A 24222-nucleotide genomic window follows, 5' to 3' on the forward strand; every position below is an offset into this window, starting at 1 on the left:
GAGGCAGAGGTTGCACTGAGCCGGGATCGTACCTATGCACTCCAGCCTGGGCGACAGAGCAAGACTCAGTCTCAAATAAATAAATGTAATAGAATTTAAATCAAGTAAGTGTGTTCTGTCACCACAATGGCATCAAACTAGAATCAACAGAAACATAACAGGAAAATTACTTAGACCCTTCTAAATAACCAATGGCCAAAGAGGAATTCTCAAGATAAATTTTTAAAAATACAAGGAACAGAATGAAAATAAAAATACCATGTATCAAAATTCATAGGATATAGTGAAATCACTGCTGAAAGGGAAATTTATATCACAAGGCAAGCAGAATAAAGGAAATAAGAGCAGAAATCAATACAACTAAAAACAGAAAATAGAGAAAAATCCATGAAACAAAGCCAATTCTTTGAAGATATCAATAAAATTAATAATCCTCAAGCAAGGGGGACAAACACAAATTACTAATATCATCAATGAAACGGGATGGATCTCACTCACTAAACACTCTACAGACATCAAAAGGGTAATAAATACTAGAAACAATTCTACATACAAATTTGATAAGCTTATGAAATGGATCAATTCTGGGAAAACAATTTACAAAAACAAATACAATATGAAATAGATCATTTGAATAGCCCTATATCTATGAAGGAAATTAAATTTGAAATGTAAAAACTCCTGAAAATGTGCCTGCCTATGTTTAGGCAATAGAAAAAAAATAAATAAAAATAAAATAAAATAAAATAAACAAATAAAAGCTCCTGAAAGTAAAATCTCTAAGCAGACTGTTCCACCAATTCTATCAAATGTTTAAAAAAAAATTAACACCAATTCTACATAATCTCTTCAAAACACTAATGGATAAAAACAGCTAATAAATTCAGCAAAGTCAAGGATTTAAGATCCATATACAAAGTTAATTTTATTTCTATACGCTAGCTTTACTAGCCACTCTAGACAATGAAATTAAGAAAGGAATGCCATTTACAAAAGCATCAAAAAGAATAAACTATTTAGGAATAAATTTAACCAAAAAAGTCCAAGGCTTGTACACTGAAAACTATAAAACATTATGAAAAAAATTAAAGACCTAAATGAATAGAAAGACACATGAAGTTTATGGATTGTAAGACTTAATACTTTTTATTTTTTGAGACACAGTCTTACTCAGTCACTCAGACTGGAGTGCAGTGGCACCATTTTGGCTCACTATGACCTCCATTTCCCATGCTCAAGTGATCCTCCCACCTTAGCCTTCTGAACAGCTGGGACTACAGGCACACACCACCACGCCTGGCTAATTTTTGTATTTTTTGTGGAGACAGGGTTTTGCCATGTTGCCCAGGCTGGTCTCCAACTTCTGGACTCAAGCAATCTGCCCACCTTGGCCTCCCAAAGTGCTGAGATTAGTCTTAATACTATTAAGATAGTAATACTTTTTAATTGATCCACAGATTCAATGTAATCCCCGTCAGTCTTTTTTGAAGAAATGGACAAACTGATCCTAAAATATACATGGAAATGCAAGGGACTCAGAATAGCTAAAATAACTTTCAAAAAGAAGAACAAAAGTGAAGGCTGATACTTCACAATTTCAAGCCTTATTAGAAAACTACAGTAATCAAGACAGTCTGGTATGAGCATCAGGACAGACATATAGACCAACGGAATAAAATTAATAGTCTAGAAATACACTCATAAATACAGATGGTCAAATTAATCTCTACAAAGGTTCCAAGACCATCTGATGGGCAAAGAACAGTCTTCTTAAAAAATGGTGCTGAGACAACCATATATTCACATGCAAAACAATGAATCTGAACCCACACCTCACACTATATAAAAAGTTAACCCTCAATGGATCAAAGACCTAAATGGAAGAACTAAAACCACAGAACTCTCAGAAAAAAACATACGTATAAATCTCTGAGGGCATGGACTGGGCAATGTCGCCCAGACTGGAGTGCAGTGGTGTGATCTCAGCTCACTACAACCTCTGCCTCCCCGGTTCAAGCGATTCTCCTGCCTCAGCCTCCCAAGTAGCTGGGATTATAGGTCCGCACCACCACACCCAGCTAATTTTTTGTATTTTTAGTAGAGACAGGGTTTCACCATGTTTGCCAGGCTGGTCTCAAACCCCTGACCTCAAGTGATCTGCCTGTCTCAGCCTCTTAAAGTGCTGGGATTACAGGTGAGAGCCACCATGCCGAGCCCGGCAATGCTTTCTTAGATATGACACCAGTAGCACAAGCAACTAAAGAAAAAAATAGACTGGATTTCATAAAAATTAAAAAAACCTTTCTTCTGCAAAAGACCCTAGGTTAAGAGGATGAAAACATAAGCTACAGACTGGGAGAAAATATTCACAAACCACATATCCAACAAAGGTCTAGAATATGGAGAACTCTCAAAATTCAAGAGTAAAAAAACAAACAGTACAATTAGAAAATAGGGAAAAGACAAGAGGAAGCATTTTACAAAAGAGGATATACAGATAGCAAATAAACACATGAAGACATGCTCAACTTCATCAGCCACTAGGAAGGTGCAAAGGAAAACACAGTATCACTATAAACCTATCCAATGGCTGAAATGAAAAATAGTGACAACACCAAATGCTGGTGAGAATGCAGAGAAAGTGAATCAGTCACACCTTGCTGGTGGAAATGTAAAATGGTACAGCCACTCTAGAAAACATCTGGCAGTTTCCTGAAAAACTAAACATGCAACTACCATGCAATCTAACAACTGCATTCCTAGGCATTCATTCCAGAGAAATGGAACTTACGTTTACATTAAAACCTGTACACGAATGTTTACAGCAGGTTTATTCATCACAGACAAAAACTAGAAACAACCCAGGTGTTCTTCAATAGGTGAATGGTGAAGCAGATTGTGGTAAATTCACACCAGGGAATACTGATCAGCAATGAAATGGAAGGAGCAACTGATATGCACAACACCCTGGATGAGTCGCCAGAGAATTATGCTGAGAAAGGTTATATTAAAAAGTGGAAGAGTTTTTATTTCATTTGTATAATTTTTTTTTTAGAAACAGAGTCTTGCTTTGTTACATAGGTTGGAGTGCTGTGGCACAATCATGGCTCATTACAGCATTTAACTCTTGGTCTCAAGCGATCCTCTCATCTCAGCCTCCCAAGTAGCGGGGACTACCAGTGTATGCCACCACATCCAACTGATTTTTTTTATTTTCATATTTTGTAGAGACAGGGTTTCACTACGTTGCCCAGAACAGTCTCGAACTCCTGGCCTAAAGTGATCCTCCTGCCTCAGATTCCCAAAGTCCTGGGATTACTAGCGTGAGCCACCATGCCTGGCCAACTTTCTTGAAATGACAAAAATTATAGAAATGAACGGGTTGGTAGTTGTCAGGAATTAAGGAAGGGGTAGAGCAGAAGAAAAGTGGCCCTGTGGCAATAATGCAAGATCTTTGTGGTGATGGAAATGTACTGTATTTTGACTGCATCAAGGTCAACACTAGGTAAGGTTTTACGTGAAGTACTTTGAGGAGATAAGTATAAAAGGAATATGAGCTACAGATTACGGGGGGAAGGAAAATATTAAGCTTATTCTACCACAAAGGACTCATTTATTCTGAGTTCTGTTTCTCATGCTAAAATACACCTAAAGGCCAGGTGTGGTGCCTCATGCCTATAATCCCCAGCACTCTGGGAGGCCTAGGTGGGCAGATCGCCTGAGCTCAGGAGTTCGAGACTAGCCTCAGCAACATGGCAAAACCCTGTCTCTACCAAAAATACAAAAAAATAGCTGGGCATGGTGGCGCACGCCTGTGGTCCCAGCTACTTGGGAGGGTGAGGTGGGAGGATCATTTGTGCCTGGGAGGTTGAGACTGCAGTGAGCCTGAGTGACAAAGGAAGACCTTGTCACAAAAAAAAAAAAAAAAGGAAAATAAAATAAAACACATGCAAAACTTTAAAGATCTGCACCGATATATGGAGGATGTGTATACCTGCTAATTGTAATACAGATTCATCCATTTTTATTAATACTATACAAAGTATAGTTCTGAAGGAAAAATGAAGCAGGAAAAAAAAAGAGTAATTGCTGAGCACTGATGCGAGATTAAGATATTAAGAGTATAAAGTCAGCAGTAAGAACCTACTGTATTTGGCTGCTGATTCACTTTTTTATCTTCTAGATCCTTGAATTTGGATCGAAAAGACACCATTTTCTCCTGAAGTTCTGGTGTACACAGTTCATACATATCCAACATAAGAGGAAATTTAACATCCTATATACAAACAAACAAAAAACATGTGTAAACACATTTATAAAGATATTTATTTAAAGTATCACATATCTGAAGTAATGCTTTCATAATTCAGATACAGTTGAAAATAAAATCTGTGAAAATCACTTGGAAATCTGCAGTTGAAAACCTCTTAAGAGTGCCTATTTTCAAGAATGATCTGGTTCTAACTTTTTTAAGGTGAGAAATTTTTAAAACATGTTTTTCCATTAAATACTCTAACCCACAAAACTAACCACAGAGGAAGTACCAAAATTTACCTGAGAAAAGAAACATCTCAGAAATATTGGACAAGCTGCTGTGAAAATAATGGATCTCCCAAACTGGAATAAACTTATGGTTTTTTTTTTTTAATTTGAAATACAACTTTACATAGAAATAATAGTGATATAGTTCAATAGCTTATAGTAGTATATATTTAAAGTATACAACACTAGATACTTTAACTACATTTAACCTTCTCATACAACGTTAAGTATACTGGAAAATATACTAAGAATTTAAGCTCAAAAGGCTAAAACGATAGATAGGCCCCTCCCAGGACTCTATGGAGATGTAGCAGAACTACAACTCAACAAAAACAGTCAGATTCTGAGGCTGGATCCTAAATCAAGGGATTACAATTTAAGTACTCTTTGGGCACCAGTGATTTAACTCTTTCTCCTTTCACCTGAAAGAAAGGAACTCTTTGGGAGGCCGAGGCGGGCGGATCAAGAGGTCAGGAGATTGAGACCACGGTGAAACCCCATCTCTACTAAAAATACAAAAAAATTAGCTGGGCGCGGTGGCGGGCGCCTGTAGTCCCAGCTACTCGGGAGGTTAGGCTGGAGAATGGCATGAACCCGGGAGGCAGAGCTTGCAGTGAGCCGAGATCACGCCACTGCACTCCAGCCTGGGTGACAGAGCGAGACTCCGTCTCAAAAAAAAAAAAAGAAAGAAACCACCTAGAGTATAGTGCAGAGTTATCACTCCCTACCTCACGCCCATCTCCAAGCCTACTGAATCAGTATCCCTGAAGCTGAGGACGTGGTCTAGGGCACTATTTCTGGGTAGTGCAGGAAAGTCATCAGAATTGTATATGAATCTTTTGAAAAATATAATATCTTAGGCCCCACCGAAGACCTACCCAGATGTTTGGGGGTGAGGGAGAAGCCAGGTGTGTGTACAGTTAAAAATAAAAAAGACAATAGATAATTCTAATATACGTTCTGAGTTAAGAATCACTTGTCTAATATTAGCTCCCCTAAATATTTCAAAGAAAGCTTAACTATTCCTAAAGGAATAATGAAAGCAATTTTAAGTTAGCAATTACCTTCAAAGAATTACATTTCTTATACAAAGTAAAGTTCATTACTAACCTTAAGAACTTTGGCATTCACAGATTCCTTCTCTTTATAAAAAAATCGAACCATCTGAATGGTCAAGTAAGCAGGCAGTCGGCTGATCTTGGACTGAGGAGACAAAATAGAAAGAAATCCCATTACGTCAAAATACCATACAAGTTTTAATTATTTGGTGGTAAAAATTAAGACTGGATAAAATTAATTAACTGGAAATATTTCAGTGAAGCGGAATTTGGCTTCGAAAGGACTGCATAACTTACAGATTTGATATACAAGGCATTTCTTTGCAACGTTGGAGACTGTTTGGTGATTTCTTCCTGAAGTCGCTAAAAAAGAACATAACAGAAGACCAAACATTAGTTTTAAAAATTTTATTTCTGCAATATAGAATCACACCAGTAAGCCTTTTAAAAGCTAGCACTACCTAAGAGGCAATATACAGTACATCAATGGGTTTATACCACTGAGACACAATTTGACGATAATATGGGAAGACTTTTAGATACTGTTCAATTCTTATAAGGCATCAAATAATTTACGTTGTTGTGGATTCCTCCGAGTGTAAATATTGTTTGCTCTTTTTTAGCTATGCCCCAAATGATGCTTAGATTCAGAGAATTTTATATTGTATTTCATATAACAAAGCTGTCATTCCTGTTTATTATCGGAATATTCACTCTAGAGGAAAATTAAGAGAGCCCAAGAAACTCCCGTTCTTTACATTTTATGCATAAAAGCCAATCAGCACCAATCAATTATTGTTAAATTTGAAAAAAGTCATAACACAGAAACCTCTGTTAACCTAACAGATGTGGGAAAGCCTTTAGCTACTGCACATATCTTAACCAGCATGATCACCTTTCTGCTTCTTACAGCCCGTTTAACAGTGGAAACGGTATTTATCCCTCTGGGCATCATTTGGAAAACGTGGCAGTGGTAATCAATGTTATAGTGTTATTGTTAGAATTACAGTCAGTACATGTAGAAAACCTGGTAAAATATTTGGCATATACTCTACATTTAACAAACATTCACTACTATTTCTAATGTCACAGAAAGTATTAGCACTACTTATGTGCTCTGCTTTAAGAAAACAAACAAAAAAGAAATTAGAATTAAAATAACCTACTGGTAATGTTTAAGCATGTTACACTTGTATAATTTTAACGTCTGATTTTTTAAAATTACTAATCATATTACAAAAGGAATCACTGTGGAGTAGCTTTTTAACATTTAACCAAGTTTATTCAGCAGCAAAGCAGTAGAGAAACGAAGCCAGATTACTCAAGAATTATCAGAACAAAAGATAAAATATCTTAAAAAGTTATAAAGGAAATAAATACATTCTAGGAATACACATTTTTCAAGAAAGTACATCTGGTGAAATCTTAATATTACCACCAATCCACTATCATCTAGACCTTCTGGGTATGTTCGGTTTTCCTATACTTTTACAAAATTGTGAAGAAAATACCATCCTGGAGAGTCCCTGCCAAAGCACTCCACTCCACACTCTCCAATTAACACTGAGATTTCATTTGCTGGTATATCCTGAAACTTGCACACCATGCCTTACATGATTTGGCTCCTGGGGGTTAAGTAGTTTTGTGTGTTTTTAAATGAATTTCTCTTAAAAGTCACCACGTTCATATCCACCCTGGCTCAAAACTCTCCCCTCGGTATCATAAGACAGAGCATGACTCACTCTCTCTTCTTCTTATGCCCTTTAACAACCCTTCCCCTTGCCAACCTTACCCCAAACCATAGATGAGAGCCCCCAGATAACAAATCATCTTGTTTATCAACATAATCCATGTCCCACTTCAGTGTTTATCAACCCACCCCCTCTGCCCAAACTAGGCCTCTGCACAGAGGACCTATTCCAATGTCTCATCATTTTTCACTGACTTTTCTTCCTTCAAGACTTCTCTTTATTGGTCATGGTTAGAGGAGACAGCAAAGAGGATCAACCAGGATTTTTAAAAATTCTGCCCTCCAGGCCCTTCTTCAAATATGTAGATGTTGCAATGGCTAACTTTTATTCATGCATTTATTTTTCATACAACTGTGTTTAGGAAGAAGCTAACTTTTAAAATAAATAATCCTGGCTGGGCACAGTGGCCCATTCCTATAATCCCAGCACTTTGGGAGGCCGAGGTGGGCGGATCACAAGGTCAGGAGATTGAGACCACCCAGGCTAACATGGCAAAACCCTGTCTCTATCAAAAATACCAAAAATCAGCCAGGTGTGGTGGCACGCACCTGTAGTCCCAGCTACTCAGGAGGCTAAGGCAGGAGAATCTCTTGAACCTGGGAGTCAGAGGTTGCAGTGAGCCGAGATTGTGCCACTGCACTCCAGCTTGGGTGACAGAGAGAGACTCTGTCTCAAAATAAATAAATAAATAAATAAAATAAAATAAAATAAACAATCCTAATTATCAGTGCTTTTGAAGTGGAATCACATGAACTGTAATTTGAAAACTATTAAAAGGTATCAGTTCAAATGGGGAGATCCTTCGAGAGATATACATATCCCCAAAGCACACCAAATTAATAAGTCAGCAAGCAAAACCGTATGTTTTATCCATGGGCTTATTAGCAGAGTGGAAGCTGACATTTTATGTGAGTCCGTATTCTTTAGTATGGCACTGGAAAAGCAGCACTAACTGAATAATGAAAGAAGCAAGTTCTAGTTCTGGCTCTGCCAAAAGCCAATTAGGTTACTTTAAATTCCAGGGCCTCAACTGCAAGACAGTGCAGTGGCAGAACGACTACATGCCCTGATTTGCACAGAAAAATCTCAGTTTATACTGCATAATTACTAACATACCCTCATTCACTCTCCACCAAAGTGTCCTGGTTTAGACAATACATTATATGATCACCCTTAATGGTTAAGAGCACAAACCCACAAACAACCCTACAGTTACTCTCATTTTCACATAAGAAAACAGTAGCTTAGATTAAGTAATTTTCCTTAAAGTTAATAGTTCAGCTAAGTTATAGGGCCCATGAAAACAACTATCTCTAAGGAAAAATTTTAACAAACATGTAAATTATTCAACAAACGTTTCTTGAGTGCTTTAAAATAAAGCAAGGTACAGCACAAAGCACTAGGTGCTTCTTCACAGTGTGAAGCAGGAACACCCAGTGATTAAAAAGTGAGATGTCCCAATATTTGTTAGCATATGCAACCATGTCAATAATGCTTTTGTCTATGAAATGAAGAGCTAGTTGAAGTTTGTTTGATTTCTGACTATACAGTTGATTTTGTTAGTCACGGTAATTATGTTCTACAAAGTCACCACAAGCACTGAATCAGTGAATACTGAACCACTGCTCCTAGGGGAAATACAGGATTAGATTCCCGCCAGCCTTTGATCACAACATTTTCATCAACCAATCATAACCTTGTTTTATGTGTGTTTCTGTTTAAGGACACCTTATTTCACATACTGTGTTGATTAATTAACATTGAACTCAGAGCCAACAGCGCAACGCAAGCCCAACTGAAGCCTCTCTAACAAGTATATTTTCTCAGTAAGGCATATCACAGCCTTCCCACACCTAGAAACACTAGACAGCACTCAGCCCTGTGCTTGGGGGGTCATCTTAAACAGTGAAATAACCAACAAAAAGCAGAAATTTTTTTTAAAACAACAGTTCTAACATTCCTGCTAAAATGGTATTTGTTTACCAAGCTGAAACAAGAAGGCCAAGTACTTGTTTGACCTCAGATGGGACTGTGTGTATCGGGCAACTCAAAATGCATATTGCTCTGCACATGTCTACAAATGACCATTAAAGCCCAGTGAATAATGACTTTGGCTTACTCGCAAACATGGAATTCACAAACAACAAGGATGGACTGGGATTGTCCTTACCAATTTAAGTCCTGTAAAAAGATACTTGACTTCCTGATTGATAAAACAGCTAAGCTGAAGTTGATTTTCCTTTCCTTTGGTGACTTCTTCTTCTTCAGATTCTGTACATTTCATGCTTTGTAAACTAAGATAAGGAATATGCCAACGGGTATTCAATTTGTTATATACTCCTGAATATAATACATTATCCTAATTCCATTAAAATTAATAGTATCATTCATTGGCATTTAAAACCTTTTAGTCTCCCAAGATTCATTTCAACATACTTAAGAATGTTCATTTGGCTACCAACAATTCTAGAAACAACAATGAGTAATAAATGTGTATTAAAAGATAAACTGCAATAAACTCTAAACTATAAGCTGGTATTTAGTATGGTCTTATAATGGTCTTAGAAGCCCAAAGGTACATAAATTTTTTCTAAGTTTTTCTAACCATGACCTAGAAGACAGTACTTTCCTGATTCATGTTTTATTAACTGGTTCAATCTCATGTATAGTTGATACACACCCTTTTATAAAATTAAAAAATTCTTTTTTTATTTTAAAAGTTATTATTAACAGTCACCTTGACATATAAGAAATTAATTATAAGGTGAATGAAAATGAGGTAGATTCTGCTAAAGATGTTCTTAGGAAAAAATAATAAATATCCTTCAAGAAATAAATTTAAAATAATTATATTAATCAAAACATAATGAATAATCCCATTATCCTTCAAGATCACTCCAATAGGTATATTTTTCCAAATTCCTAATTTCCATTATTGTATTTTTTTAGGTATAAAAACCTCTGGGCTGGGCGCGGTGGCTCACACCTGGAGGCCAAGGTGGGTAGATCTACTAAAGTCAGGAGTTCAATACCAGCCTGACCAAGAGGGTGAAACCCCACCTCTACTAAAAATACAAAAAATTAGCTGGGTGTGGTGGCATGCGCCTGTAATCCCAGCTACTTGGGAGGCTGAGGCAGAACTGTTTGAACCCAGGAGGTGGAGGTTGCAGTGAGTCAAGATCACACCATTGCAATCCAGCCTGGGCGACAAGAGCGAAACTCCGTCTCAAAGAAAAAAAACCTCTGAAGAATTTTTCTTCTACCCACCACCAATCAGCCAATGATGCTATTTATGCCAATTCTAATAAGGTATGAGTATAGTCTATATCTTGGCTCATAAGGATACGTAGTTTCAAACTCAACACCGAAGAACTGATCGATTAAACTTTTCTTTTTAGAAGGTGTCGCTACCGATGCAGATGAGGAGTCTGTCTGCAAAAATTAAAATAAAAATTCCAACTTTATATAAATATTAATGTAGATTTTCTCCCACACAATCCAGTTTAGTAATACATATTTTTTTAAAATGTAGTCCCTTACTGTAAAATCCTTCAAAAAACATTACCAAAAATCAACAATGAATTAAGTTTAATAAATAATACATTAAATTTAAATGTCGTATACAAGCTTCCAAATTCTGACTACAGATTAAGCATCTAAAGTATTTAAATACACATCTACCTATAAGATGGAACTTATTTTAAGCCTTTGAGGGGGAAAAAAAAAAAATCAAGGTATAACGAAAGTCTATAATCACAAATATATTTCAATTACCTCTTTAACAGAATCATCCTCTATGGCTTCCAATTTCTGTTGCAATACTCGCATCATTTGTATCCAACATTCATTAGCATCCTGTAATGTGAAAAAAGACAAAGTAAGTAATCCTGGCAGTGAATGATCTACAAAGTTCTTCCAAAATAATCACTGTCTCCTAGGCAAGAAAGTGGTTTCCTTCTTTAAAAATATTAAGCCAAATAAGACATACGATCTTCCAAAAAATAAAGCATTCTAGAATAGCTTATTCATTCAACAGACATCTGCTGAGCTCCAATTTGTGCTAAACACTGTACTAGATACTCAGCATAATAGCAGTGAATATATAAAATTCAAGTAGAGATAAGGGTTATGAAGCGAAAAAAAGCAGGATGGAAACAGTAAGTGATCAGGGGAAGGGAAGTGTGCCATTCCAATAAGGTCATCAGGGAAAGCCTTAGGCCTTGGAGCCATGAGACCTGAAGGAGGTGAGGGAGCTGGTCTTGCACTTATCTGACAGCCAAAGAACAAGAGCAAAGGCCCTGCAGGAAGAGGGCACTTGAAGGGTTTAAGGAAGCCTGTGCAGCTGGAGAGAGGCAAGCAAGGGACAGAGTGGTAGTGATGAACTCAGAGAGAAAGCCAGGCGCTAAAGGATTTAGGACTGCGGTAGAAAATCACTAGGGAGTACTGAACAAGGGGCCAACATAATCCTATCTTCATTTTAAAAAGGACATTGCGGGCTGTGTAGAGAAACTGCAAAGGGGCAAAGGCAGAAGCCAGATGATCAGTTAAGACTACTGTGCGGCTCCAGGCAAGAGACAGCCGTGGCATGAACTAGAGAAGACTGATGTTTATATTTCGAACTATGTTCCAGTAAGTATGGTAAATGTAGGAAACCTAAGTTTTACATTTACAGAATGAAAAATACCTTGCCCTAATTACCTGTTGAAGATACTGTCCTTGTTCACCCTTCTCGGCAAACTGTGGGAAAGCCATGTGCAAAAACTGCAGTAGAATAATAGGTGGAATACTGGAAGAAGTTTTATCCATGGAATCAAACAAATCTCTAAGGGCTTAAAGACAAAGCAAACATTGCCTTAGTGAAACAGTCACATATTTAATACACACGACTGTAAATTAATTTTAATTAATACAAACAAAAACTTACTTAATTTTTTTTTTTTGAGATGGAGTCTTGCTCCGTTGCCCAGGCTGGAGTGCAGTGGCGCGATCTCGGCTCACTGCAACCTCCGCCTTCTGGGTTCAAGCAATTCTCCTGCCTCAGCCTCCAGAGTAGCTGGGATTACAGGCACACGCCACCATTCCCGGCTAATTTTTTGTATTTTTTTTTTAGTAGAGACGGGGTTTCACCATGCTGGCGAGGCTCTGGTCTCCAACTCCTGACCTCATGATCCGCTCACTTCAGCCTGTAACCCCAGCTATTCGGGAGGCTGAGGCAGGAGAACTGCTTGAACACAGAAGGGCCTCCCGAGTAGCTGGGATTACAGGAGCATGCCACCATGCCTGGCTAATTTTTGCATTTTTTTTTAGTAGAGACAGGGTTTCACCATGTTGGCCAGGCTGGTCTCGAACTCCTGACCTTGTGATCCGCCAGCCTCGGCCTCCCAAAGTGCTGGGATTACAGGTGTGAGCCACCACACCCAGCCGCTTAAATATTTTTAAGTGTATCTACTCTTTGACAATTGTTGGACTCTCAATAAGAAAAAAAAAAATCCTTTTTAAATCTTAAAGAACTCACCAGAAGACCTTACAAAGCAATCACTAGCTGTAAACAACTTCTGAGCCCTGCCTCTCTCTTTCTTCTTGCCAGCCTTTGTCTTCCCAAACAAAGCAGGGTGTTTTAATTCAGTACAAAGAACACATAACCTCTGTTTAGGGACAAACAGGCATAATGTAATTGTTCTGCTACTCTGCCAAGATCAGGATAGCGGGTCACCTCTCCCAACTTACCTCCCTTTAAACCTATAGTTGGTTCTCATCTACTCAACTCCTGGAGATTTAAATCTGGGTCCTTAAACAGCTGACTCTACTGGACAGCTAAGAACCAAAACTACTAAGAATTTACCTTCTTTAGAAAACCTTCTTTCCACTTACCCCTCTCAGCAGCATGAATCTCACAGTCATGGACTAGTCTGTTCTCTTGGATTTCGAACCATTTCTCCTCTGCTGACTTCCTAGTGATCATACCTTGCCCTCCTTCATGTACGGCAAAACTCTTCCTCTAGCTTATCTCAACTTGTATGTTTTATTAATACCCAAGATGTGAAATGTCACCTATCATCATTATACAGACTGAACCCACCAAATAATACAGCATCTTAGCACAAAGCAGGGGCTCAATAAAATGTTCCTGAATAACAAAACTGAACACAATGTTTAAAAAATATTTTTGGAGGGAAGGCTGAAATCTGGGCATCACTACCAAGCTAATTTTTTTTTAAATAAAAGCCTACATTTTAACAATACTTTATACACTACTCAAAAAAACAGATGATTTAAGATCTAGTATATACCATCAACAGAGCATCTCCAAAAGTATTTCATTAGTTTGAAAGAAAAAGGTCAAGAAGAAATACAGATTAAAAGAGACTAATAAGACATAACAACTAAATGCAACGTGGGATATTAAACTGAATCCTGAAGAAGGAAAAAAAAAAACTTTTTTAATGGACAATACTAGGACAGCTGGCAAAATCTGAATAAAGACTGTATTTTAGGGTACTGTGTGAAACTCCCAAATTCTAAAAAAAAAGTTTGTTTTTTGAGACAGTGTCTCAGTCTGTTGCCCAGGCTGGAGTGCAGTGACACAATCTCAGCTCACTGTAACCTCTGCCTCCCAGATTCAAGCGATTCTCGTGCCTCAGCCTCCCGAGTAGCTGGGATTACAGACATGCACCAACACACCCGGCTAATTTTTGCATTTTTAGTAGAGACGGGGTTTCGCCATGTTGGCCAGGCTGGTCTCAAACCCCTGGCCTTAAGTGATCTGCCCACCTCAGCCTTCCAAAATGCTGGGATTACAAGCATAAGCCACCGTACCCAGCCCAGATTCTGAAAATTAAGAATTGTCTTGTGGTTATGAATGTCCTTATTGTTAGGAAATACATACTGAAATATTCAGGAATAAAACACCTGCTGTCTGGCGCCTTATTCTAAAATGGTTCAGAAAAAAATTACATGCATAACGGAAAAATGAGAAACCAAATGCGACTAAAAGTAACTGGTGAATTCTTACAACTTTTCTGTAAATTTAAATGTATTTCAAAACAAAAAGTTAAAAAATCAAGAAGCAAAAATGTAAAGAACAGTATTTTTCATCGCATCAATACTATTAGCCGCATATATGATGCTGCAGAAGCTGCTGAAATTCTAAGTTATTCTAAGATACATGAGCTGTCAAATGAAGTAGATATAAATGATCACACTTTCTCACTAAAAACTTCATTTCAACAAGTAAGCCTACTTTAGGAAAAAAAGTTAGAGTAAAATCTCTCTAACTGCAAATGACACAAAAGAAACCTGTTTATAATATCAAAAATCAATGGTTGACAACAATGAGATAACACTTCATACCTCTTGGATGGCTATAGTCAAAAAGACATACAACACTAAGTGCTGGTAAGGAGACGGAGAAATCAGAACCCTCATACCCTTCTGGGGGAAATGTAAAACGGTGCGACTCCTTTGGAAAATTCTGGCAGTTCCTCAAAAGGTTAAACATAGTAATCATATGACCCAGTAATTAATTCCACTCCTACATGCATACCAAAGAGAAATGAAAGCATTTGTCCACACCAAGACTTGTACACGACTGTCAGGAGTATTTGTAATAGTCGAAAAGCAGAAACAACCCAAATATCCACCAACGATGAATGGATAAATGATATGTGGCATGTCCATACAAGGCACTCTTATTTAGCAATAAAAAAGAATGAAGTACTGATACATGCCACAATGTGGATGAATTCTGAAAACATTATACTAAGTGAAAGACACCAGTCACAAGAGACTACATATTATTTAATTCCATTTAGAGTATAAGTCCAGAGTAGGCAAATCTAGAGAGAAATAACATATAGATAAATGGGTAGGGCTAGAAATGGGAAAGGAGGTGACTGCTAGATGTTATGAAGTTGCTTTTTGGAATGATAATGTTTCTAAAATTAACATTTTAGTAATATTTGCACAACTCTGTGGATAAACTAAAAAACAATGAATTATACACTTTAAATGGGCAGATTTTATGACATGTACACTGTATCAATAAAGCTGTTAGAGAGAGAGTAAAAAAAAAGGCATGGCTGTAAAACCCTACTGACCTAACCCAAAGATTTAACAGTATTAAAATGTCCAAAATTAGGTGGGGGTTATATTCTCTTATGCAATGAAGAAACCAGTTATTTCTATCCTTTAAGATTACTATTTCTCCTCACACACATCGCTTCTTTACACCAATACTCACTAAGACCCTCTTTTATAATGATACATCGATTGTGATAAAACCCGTCGCTGGCTATCCCCAGAGTCAACCCCAAAGATATATTATACAAATCAAACCTGAAGCCAAAATTATAATTTAATCCAAAAAAATCCAAAGATTATTTTTCACAAAGGACAGACATCATTGATTTATAATCTGGACGATAAAATAAGTACCAAGTTGTTTAACTTAAGTATAATGTACACTCCAAGCTTAATGAGGTGATGTTTTACAAAAGACATTCTGTAAACTGCAAAGGATTGTGAGCGAAAAATAAAATGTCTTACTCCTATCAAAAAGTAGTATATTTAGTATACAAACCTGCAGTAATATACTGCGCTGAAGCCATTTCCCCTGAAGCTCTCAAGGCACCTGCATACCTAGGAACATTAAAGCCAAGTTAAACAATAGAATTCAATTCATTCTAACATTCAAATGGGAAGAAACCAGTTAAAAGGAGTTCTTATGACACCCTCAACTGCAAGTTCCTCAGAGTTGTTCCCACCTTTCCTTTTCTTCTCTTCTGGTCTTGCATGACCAGAAATATGGAGAAAAAAAGGAATGCTGAAAAGGGAATTTAGATGGAGCCTACTTTAAGCTCTTTCCCTTTGTCAAACTCATATAAAACGAACATTTTATTTTATTTTTTATTTTCTGAGACAGAGTTTTGCTCTTGTCGCCCAGGTTGGAGTGCAATGGCATGATCTTGACTCACTGCAACCTCTACCTCCTGGGTTCAAGCACCTTCTCCTGCCTCAGCCTCCCAAGCAGCTGGGATTACAGGCATCCACCATCATGCCCAGCTAATTTTTGTATTTCTAGTAGAGACAGGGTTTCACCATGTTGGGCAGGCTGGTCTCAAACTCCTGACCTCAGGTGATCCACCCACATCGGCCTCCCAAAGTGCTGGGATTACAGGCATGAGCCACTGTACCCAGCTAAAACAAACATTTTCTGAAAGTATTGTGAAACAAAACCATTAATTACAAAGAAAATAAAATAACACAATCTCTGAAATAACTTGGAAGAAATAAGCATTAGATCAAAAACATTCAATCAAAAATCATACACCTACATTCAGCATTAGCTTGCTGTGTATCATTAAATAGGTCACTTAAGGTTGTAGGTCAGTTTGCTCATCTGTAAACTGAGAAGCTTCTATTAAATGATTTCTAAATTCACTTTCAGCTTTATGATCCTCACTTAATTTACAACAGTACAACAAACTGGCCATGCAAATTCCTTTTCAAATGACTATTCAAACCATAGTCATTACTCACACAATGTCTTATTACAAAAGCTCAGAAATTATCATTCAGTTAATATCAAACATTGAAGTGAGAGGGAGACTGCATATACACTATGATTAAACTGTGTACATACTACACACCCATTAGAGTGACTAAAATCAAAATTTAAAAAAAACTAGCATCACCCAATATCGGCAAGATTGTGGAGCAATCAGAATTACTGATCTAGTCAATAATAATATGAATGGATCTCCAAGCTAGATACTGAGTGAAACAAGCCAGAACAAAAGAAAAGCATGACCTGTAGGATTCCATTTATTTTATGTTTCAGAATGTGCAAACTAATATGAAATCAGTAGTTGCTGGAAGGGGGTGGAGAGGATAAGGATTAACTGAGAAAAGGCACGCCCAAGAAATTTTCTGAGATGATAGAAATGTTCTATACTTTGATAGGCAAATGGATTACAGAGAATTTGCATTTGTCAAAACTGATCAAACCAAACACTTAAGATATATGCATTTCACTAGATGTGAATTATATCTCAATTTAAAAAGCAAAACCTCTATGCTTATGTTAAGTAGTATGAAAGAAATCACAGAGAGTATTGTGTTAAATTGTACTCAATTGAAGGATTTTGTTTTTCCCTTTTTCATTTGTTTGCATCTTTCGGAAACTGTTGTGACTCAACGAATTTTCTTAATTTTTCAATACACAATAATTCACAATAATGCCTGAATTATGTGTGTTCATTTTTAAAAACCTGAAAATCATTACATTTCCCTGTTAAGACATTTTAGCAACTTCTTAAAAGGCATTTTTGAAATTAAAATTAAGTACTAATATAGCAGACATACCCTGAACATCACTTGGGTATGTAATTAGCTATATAATCGCTGCTGTTACTGAATTTTACTTCTTGTTATAGGGTAACATGAATATGTAACTATTTCTACATTTATGGCAAAGATACACTAATGAATTATCAACCTTTTTTTGGTAACTAAGGAAGGTCATATGTAATTTAATATCCAAAAAAAATTCCCATATTAGAGCAATAAAATGTAATTCCTAATTCATGTAAAACCATCCATTAAGCCAAATAACATTAACACTGAAGTTTATAAAGAAAAACTTAGAAAATAAAAGGAAACTGACAGAAATACTGAGAGGTTTTACAGTCAAAAGTACTGAGAATCTTTCCTTATCTCTGTCAAGTCAATAAATAAAAAGTAATGATACAGAAAATCTGAACATAATAAAATTAACCTAATGTCTATTATACTTTGACACCTACAAAGAGAGGACATTTTGACTTTTCTAGTCCCTATGAAATATTCAATCATACATCAGATCAAAAAGGCAAACTCAAATTTCCAAAAACCAAAAGTTATGTAGGCCACAATCCTTACCCATAGTGAAATAAAGTACATTTATAACATATGCTTTCATATATGTGTTTCTAAATCCACTGGCTAAATAACTTGGCTTAAATTCTTGGGGGTGGATGTGGAACAGATGGAAAGCACATATAATGCTAATGAAAATATGAATTGGTACCTCTGTTTTTGAAACTGGTTGGCAAAACATACTAAAACTGAATATATACATCCTTTTATGACCCAGCAGTTTCACTCATATATATTTTGTGCATATGCATACATACTCATATATACCCAACAGAAACAAATGCATGTGCCCAAAAATGTACTAGAATATTCAGAGTATATTTTTTCATAATCACCAAAAACTGAACATAAACCAAACATTCATCAACAGAAGAATGTATAATAACTTGGTAGTACAGGACACAACGGAATACTATACTATATAGCATGAATATAAATGAACCACCAATACACAGAACATGGATACACAGAACATGGATACACTAAACATCATGAGCCAGACCCATTACCCAGTCATCAGCCAGAAAAATGGGCCCAATTTGTACATTTCTGTTCATAGAGTTCAAAACTGGTAAAACTGATCTATGAGATTAGAAGTCAAGATAGTATTTCCAATTTGGGAAACATAAACGGTGTTAGTGATTAAGATCTGTGAGGGGATTTTTAGAGTGCTAGAAGGGTTCTGCCTTTATTTTGGGTATATGGATGTGTTCACCCTGGGACAATTCATTGAGTTGTACAGTTATAATTTGTATACTTTCGCATGTTTTACTTCAATAATCAAAAATAAACGCGCCAAGCATGGTGGCTCTTGCCTGTAATCCCAGCACTTGGGCGGCCGAGGCAGGTGGATCACGAGGTCAAGAGATCGAGACCATCCTGGCCAACATGATGAAACCCTGTCTCTAATAAAAATACAAAAACTAGCTGGGCGTTGTGACACGCGCCTGTAGTCCCAGCTACTTGGGAGGCTGAGGTAGGAGAATCACTTGAACCCAGGAGGCGGAGGCTGCAGTGAGCCGAGATCGTGCCACTGCACTCCAGCCTGGAGGCAGAGTGAGACTCCTTCTCAAAAAAAAAACAAAGAAAAAACAAACAAAACAGAGCTAAAAGGAAAAGATAAGAGACTTTCTAGTGGCTTTTGTTAACATCTGAACAGCCTCATCTAACAAATAGAGAACAAGCAAAATCTCAGAACTAAATGCTTTCATTACTACACAAGGGTAAGTAAACAATCCACATATGAAACTTTAAGTTAGAAAATAGACAATAAAACAAGCCTAAGGTAAACAGAAATAAGAAAAAATTAATACAAACAAAAGTAGGATGAATCAGACAACTCAAAAAACTGAATGAACAAATCTAATAGCCAATTCTTTGAAAACTAAAATACACATCTCTAGCAAGAAAATCAAGGGAGGAAAACACAAATATAACAAATAAGAAATAAAAATACAAAAAAAACCATACAGGTCCAATAGTAGAATAACTCTTAAGCTGAAATAATTTAAAGACAGGACAATTTTGTAGGAAAATATAAATTACCAAAACTGACTTTAGGAGAGAATAAGTACATTTAAAATACCCCAAAGGCCAAGCACGGTGGCTCACGCCTGTAATCCCAGCACTTTGGGAGGCCAAAGCCGGGGGATCACCTGAGGTCAGGAGTTCAAGACCATCCTGGCCAACATGGTGAAACCACGTCTCTACTAAAAATACAAAAAATTAGCTGGGCGTAGTGGCGGGTGCCTGTAATCCCAGCTACTTGGGAGGCTGAGGCAGGAGAATCGCTTGAACCCAGGAGGCGGAGGTTGCAGTGAGCCGAGATCATGCCACTGCACTCCAGCCTGGGCAACACAGCGAGACTCTGTCTCAAAATAAAATAAAATAAAATAAAATACCCCAAAAAAGCTGAGTGCAGACAATTTCATGGGCAAGGCTTTCAACAACAGATCAGTCCTATAAAAACATGAAAGAAAATAAAAGTTCCAGGAAAAGATGGACATAGAGCTAGCGTAACTGTAACACCAAACCCTCACAAAGAAAAAAAAAAAAAAAAAAAAAAAACCAGAGGGAGACAGAATGCTATAAATCAGTCTTACTAACAAATGACCCCAAAAAATCCTTTTAAAATGTTCCAGCAAATTAAATTCAGTGCTATATATTGAAAGAATACGAATGTATCAGGAATATAGTCTACTATTAGGCTAACTATTAACATAATGTATCACAAATAGATCCAGTGAGAAAAATCTTAGTACTAGGTCAACAAACAACATTTGACAATTTTAACATGTATTTCTTATTTTTAAAAAACCTCCAGTAAACAAATGGAGGGATACTTTCTTAACATTCTTAAGAATATTTCCACCAAACCTGAGGGGAAGAAGACAAGGAGAAAAAAAGAAAAAAGAAAAAAAGAACATTTCCACCAAACCCAAGATCAATATTTAACCCTAAAATACAACAGTCTTATTAAAATCAAAAACAAGAGAGAATTCCACAACCATCTACTATTTAACATTGTGTTAAAAGTTCTAGCCAGTGAAGCACGAAAGAAACATGAAGTAAACTACCTGAAACAGACAAAAATAACCTGAGTAATGGATTTGATTATCTATTTAGAAAATCCAAATACTAATAGAAAATATGCCTTATTTCCTCATAAATATATCATAAATAAATCATAATCATAAATATCATCATAACTAAAATGTGTTTTCAGGGTAAATAAATGTGTTTTCAAGGTAAATAAAAACTACATTAAAATTTTCATAGAATATAAGGACTATTTCAATATTAGGGGAAAGTATATCTTGGAACCATGGAAATCTGATATTTGAAATTAGTACTCCTGATTTCTTCCCATCAGCTAGCAGGGCCAATAACAAAATGATCAAGGGAAAATTCATCTAACATTACAAAATACAAAAATTCAAAACAGTTGGAAATAAAACACGTGAAAAAAATCCATCTTACTGAAAGTCAAATAAGACCTGAAACAATGGGGAGACAGCCTATATTCCTGGATGGGGAGGCTAAATATTGCAAAAATGTCAATTTATCCCAAACTTAAAGCCATTATGGTCAAAATCCCAAAGGCTGACACTCCCACTATATATCCATTTAGAGGGAGAAAGGCGTATTGAACATGACTATGAAGTTCAAAGAGATGTAAAATACGGATCAAACTATCCAGTAATATACTGAAAGTAAGAAGTATGCATTACTACACACCAGATGGTTAAAATGGCATAATACAAACACATTATGCCATATCGAAACACATATCGAAAATCAGACCTCAATAAATAAACCCAATTAGAAAATCTAGGAACAGGTCTCAAAAATATTTAATAACAATACATATGATAAAAGATCAATGTGTATCAATATACAATAAATGGTGATGGGAGAAAAAAAGAGAAACCTAGATTTTTACCTTAGAAATGTAAGTCACCAATAAACTCACGAGTAAACAGTAGTTCAATCTTACCAGTAATCAAAAAAATTTATCATTATAATATTTTACATTGATGAATATGTACAGAATGTAGCATTCATATTTTTCTACCTTTTGGGATAACAACTGCCAATATCTAAAAGTTCAAACTATCCACTCTAATTCATTAACCCACTAACTCCACTTCCAGAAATTGATCCAAAGAATCCTATGCATCAAGATGTACTGCAGAATTGTTAATATGTAAGCATAAAAACAAAGACATGAGCACAAATTTAAGACTGTTTGAATTGGTTATAAAAAACACATAAACTGCTACACGTATGTTTAAAGAAAAAACCCAAATATAACACAAATCTTCATCCCTTTCTCTTTTTTTTTTTGAGACACAGTCTCCCTCTGTCGCCCAGGCTGGAGTGCAGTGGTGCAATTTTGGCTCACTGCAGCCTCTGCTCCCGGGTTCAAGCGACCCTCCTGCCTCAGCCTCCCGAGTAGCTGGGATTATAGGCGCCTGCCACCAAACCTGGCTAATTTTTGTATTTTAAATAGAGACGGGATTTCACCATGTTAGCCAAGCTGGTCTTGAACTCCTGACCTTCGGTGATCTGCCCGCCTCAGCCTCCCAAAGTGCTGGGATTACAAGCATGAGCCACTGCTCCTGGCCCATCTCTTTTTTAAAGAGACAGGGTCTCATTGCATTGCCCAGGCTGGAGTGCAGTGGCATCATCACAGCTCACTGCAGTTGCAAACTCCTGAGCTCAAGCATTCCTCCCAGCTCAGCCTCATGAGTAGCTGGAACTACAGGTGCACACCACCACACTCAGCTATTTCTTTTTTATTGCAGAGATGCGGGTCTCACTATGTTGCCCAGGCTGGTCTTAAACTTCTGGCCTCAAGCTATAGATTCAGCCTCCCAAAGCACTGGGATCACAGGCATGAGCCATCACATCCAGCCCAGGGCACATCTTCAATCTGTATGAATTAAATGTATGATGCATTTTCATCATATCCTGACATAAGGGCTGAGAAGATGGCTGAGAAAAAGTGAATATCAAATATGTAGACTTTTCTGTTATTTAAAATTTTTTTGTCAAGAACAAGTTGAAATCAATTACTTGGAATGAAGATATGTGTGCCAGATGTGGTGGCTCACATCTGTAATCCCAGTATTTTGGCAGACTGAGCTGGGAGGATTGATTGAGGCCAGGAGTTTGAAACCAGCCTGAGCAACATAGCCATCTCTTGTCTCTACTTAAAAAAAAAAAAAAAAAAAATTCAGCTGGGCATAGTGGTGCATGCCTGAGGTCCCAGCTACTTGGGAAGCCAAGTCAGGAGGATCCTTGAGCCCAAGAGGTCAAGGCTGCAGTGATCTGTGATCGTGCCACTCCAGAGCCTAGGCAACAGAGCAAGGGCCTATCTCAAAAAATAAAAAATAATTTACATTTTTTTAAAATTTTAAATGAAGATATGCCCTCAAAAAGCTAAAAAAAAGAAAATAATTTAAGTAGTGCAAGCAATCCCACATGCAATTCCACTCAATGAACATATCCCCTAGGCAGCTGTGAGATGAGATATGGGGCTTTTCTGTTCTCTCCGAGTGTCTCAGTTCTTGCATGCCTCTCATAATATGAGCATCTCACTGAACTGAATGAGACTCTAGTGTTAACAGACAAATATTTTCAGCCAGGCACAGTGGCTCACACCTGTAATCCCAGCACTTTGGGAGGCTGAGGCGGGCAGATGACTTGTGAGGATTTTGAAACCAGCCTCGACAATATAGCAAAACCCGTCTCTACTAAAAATACAAAAATTAGTCAGGCACACACCTGTAATTCCAGCTACTTGGGAGGCTGAGACAGAAGAATTGCTCAAGCCCGGGAGGCAGAGGCTGCAGTGAGCTGAGATCGCACCACTGCACTGCAGCCTGGGTGAGGGAGTGAGACTCTGTCTCGAAAATAAATAAATAAAAAATAAGAAAAAAAAATGAAAGAAAATCAGCAATCTAGTAACTGTTAACGCTGTGTATATTGAGAGCTGGGGCTTGCCAGTCTCCAATACAACAGATACGGCCATGTGATACTGTCTTTTGAGGAGTAATTTATAGAATTTTAGGATGATTTTTTAATAACATATAGTTTTCACTCTAGGTTCTAAATTGAGAATCTAACTCCAGGAGTATGATGAGATTCCACTGTTGGGCGGCATTAAGCAAGCCATTTCAAACCTTATTTTTACCTGTGGCTATAGTTCTTGATCCTTACTGCCTCTTAAGCTAACCCAGTCTATTTCTCTTGAACACACTTTCCTTCTACCCTCCATCATTATACATCTCACTCTCTTTTTATTTTATTTTATTTTTTGAGACAGGGCCTCACTCTATTACCCAGCCTGGAGTGCAGTGGCACACTGATGGCTCACTGCAGGCTCAACCTCCCAGGCTCAAGCAATCTCCCACCTCAGCCTCTGAGTAGCTGGGACTACAGGCACACACCAC

At 37.1% G+C, this 24222-nt stretch overlaps 1 protein-coding gene across 3 annotated transcripts in view; it reads right to left on the minus strand.

The window, feature by feature from the left end:
• The window catches only part of USP14 (ubiquitin specific peptidase 14), a 54255-nt gene that overhangs the window by 4026 nt on the left and 26007 nt on the right, over nucleotides 1-24222 (minus strand). For all 3 annotated transcript variants that reach the window (XM_031003598.3, XM_055368616.2, XM_063699341.1), the window contains 8 exons: nucleotides 15930-15988; nucleotides 12050-12180; nucleotides 11126-11206; nucleotides 10698-10783; nucleotides 9522-9636; nucleotides 5898-5963; nucleotides 5653-5745; nucleotides 4148-4276 (listed from right to left, as the gene is read on the minus strand). In XM_031003598.3, coding sequence (XP_030859458.1) covers nucleotides 4148-4276; nucleotides 5653-5745; nucleotides 5898-5963; nucleotides 9522-9636; nucleotides 10698-10783; nucleotides 11126-11206; nucleotides 12050-12180; nucleotides 15930-15988 — 760 coding nt within the window. The remainder of the gene's footprint in view (nucleotides 1-4147; nucleotides 4277-5652; nucleotides 5746-5897; nucleotides 5964-9521; nucleotides 9637-10697; nucleotides 10784-11125; nucleotides 11207-12049; nucleotides 12181-15929; nucleotides 15989-24222) is intronic.

The sequence above is a fragment of the Gorilla gorilla genome, chromosome 17 (genome assembly GCF_029281585.2).
Source record: "Gorilla gorilla gorilla isolate KB3781 chromosome 17, NHGRI_mGorGor1-v2.1_pri, whole genome shotgun sequence".
Taxonomy (NCBI): domain Eukaryota; kingdom Metazoa; phylum Chordata; class Mammalia; order Primates; family Hominidae; genus Gorilla; species Gorilla gorilla.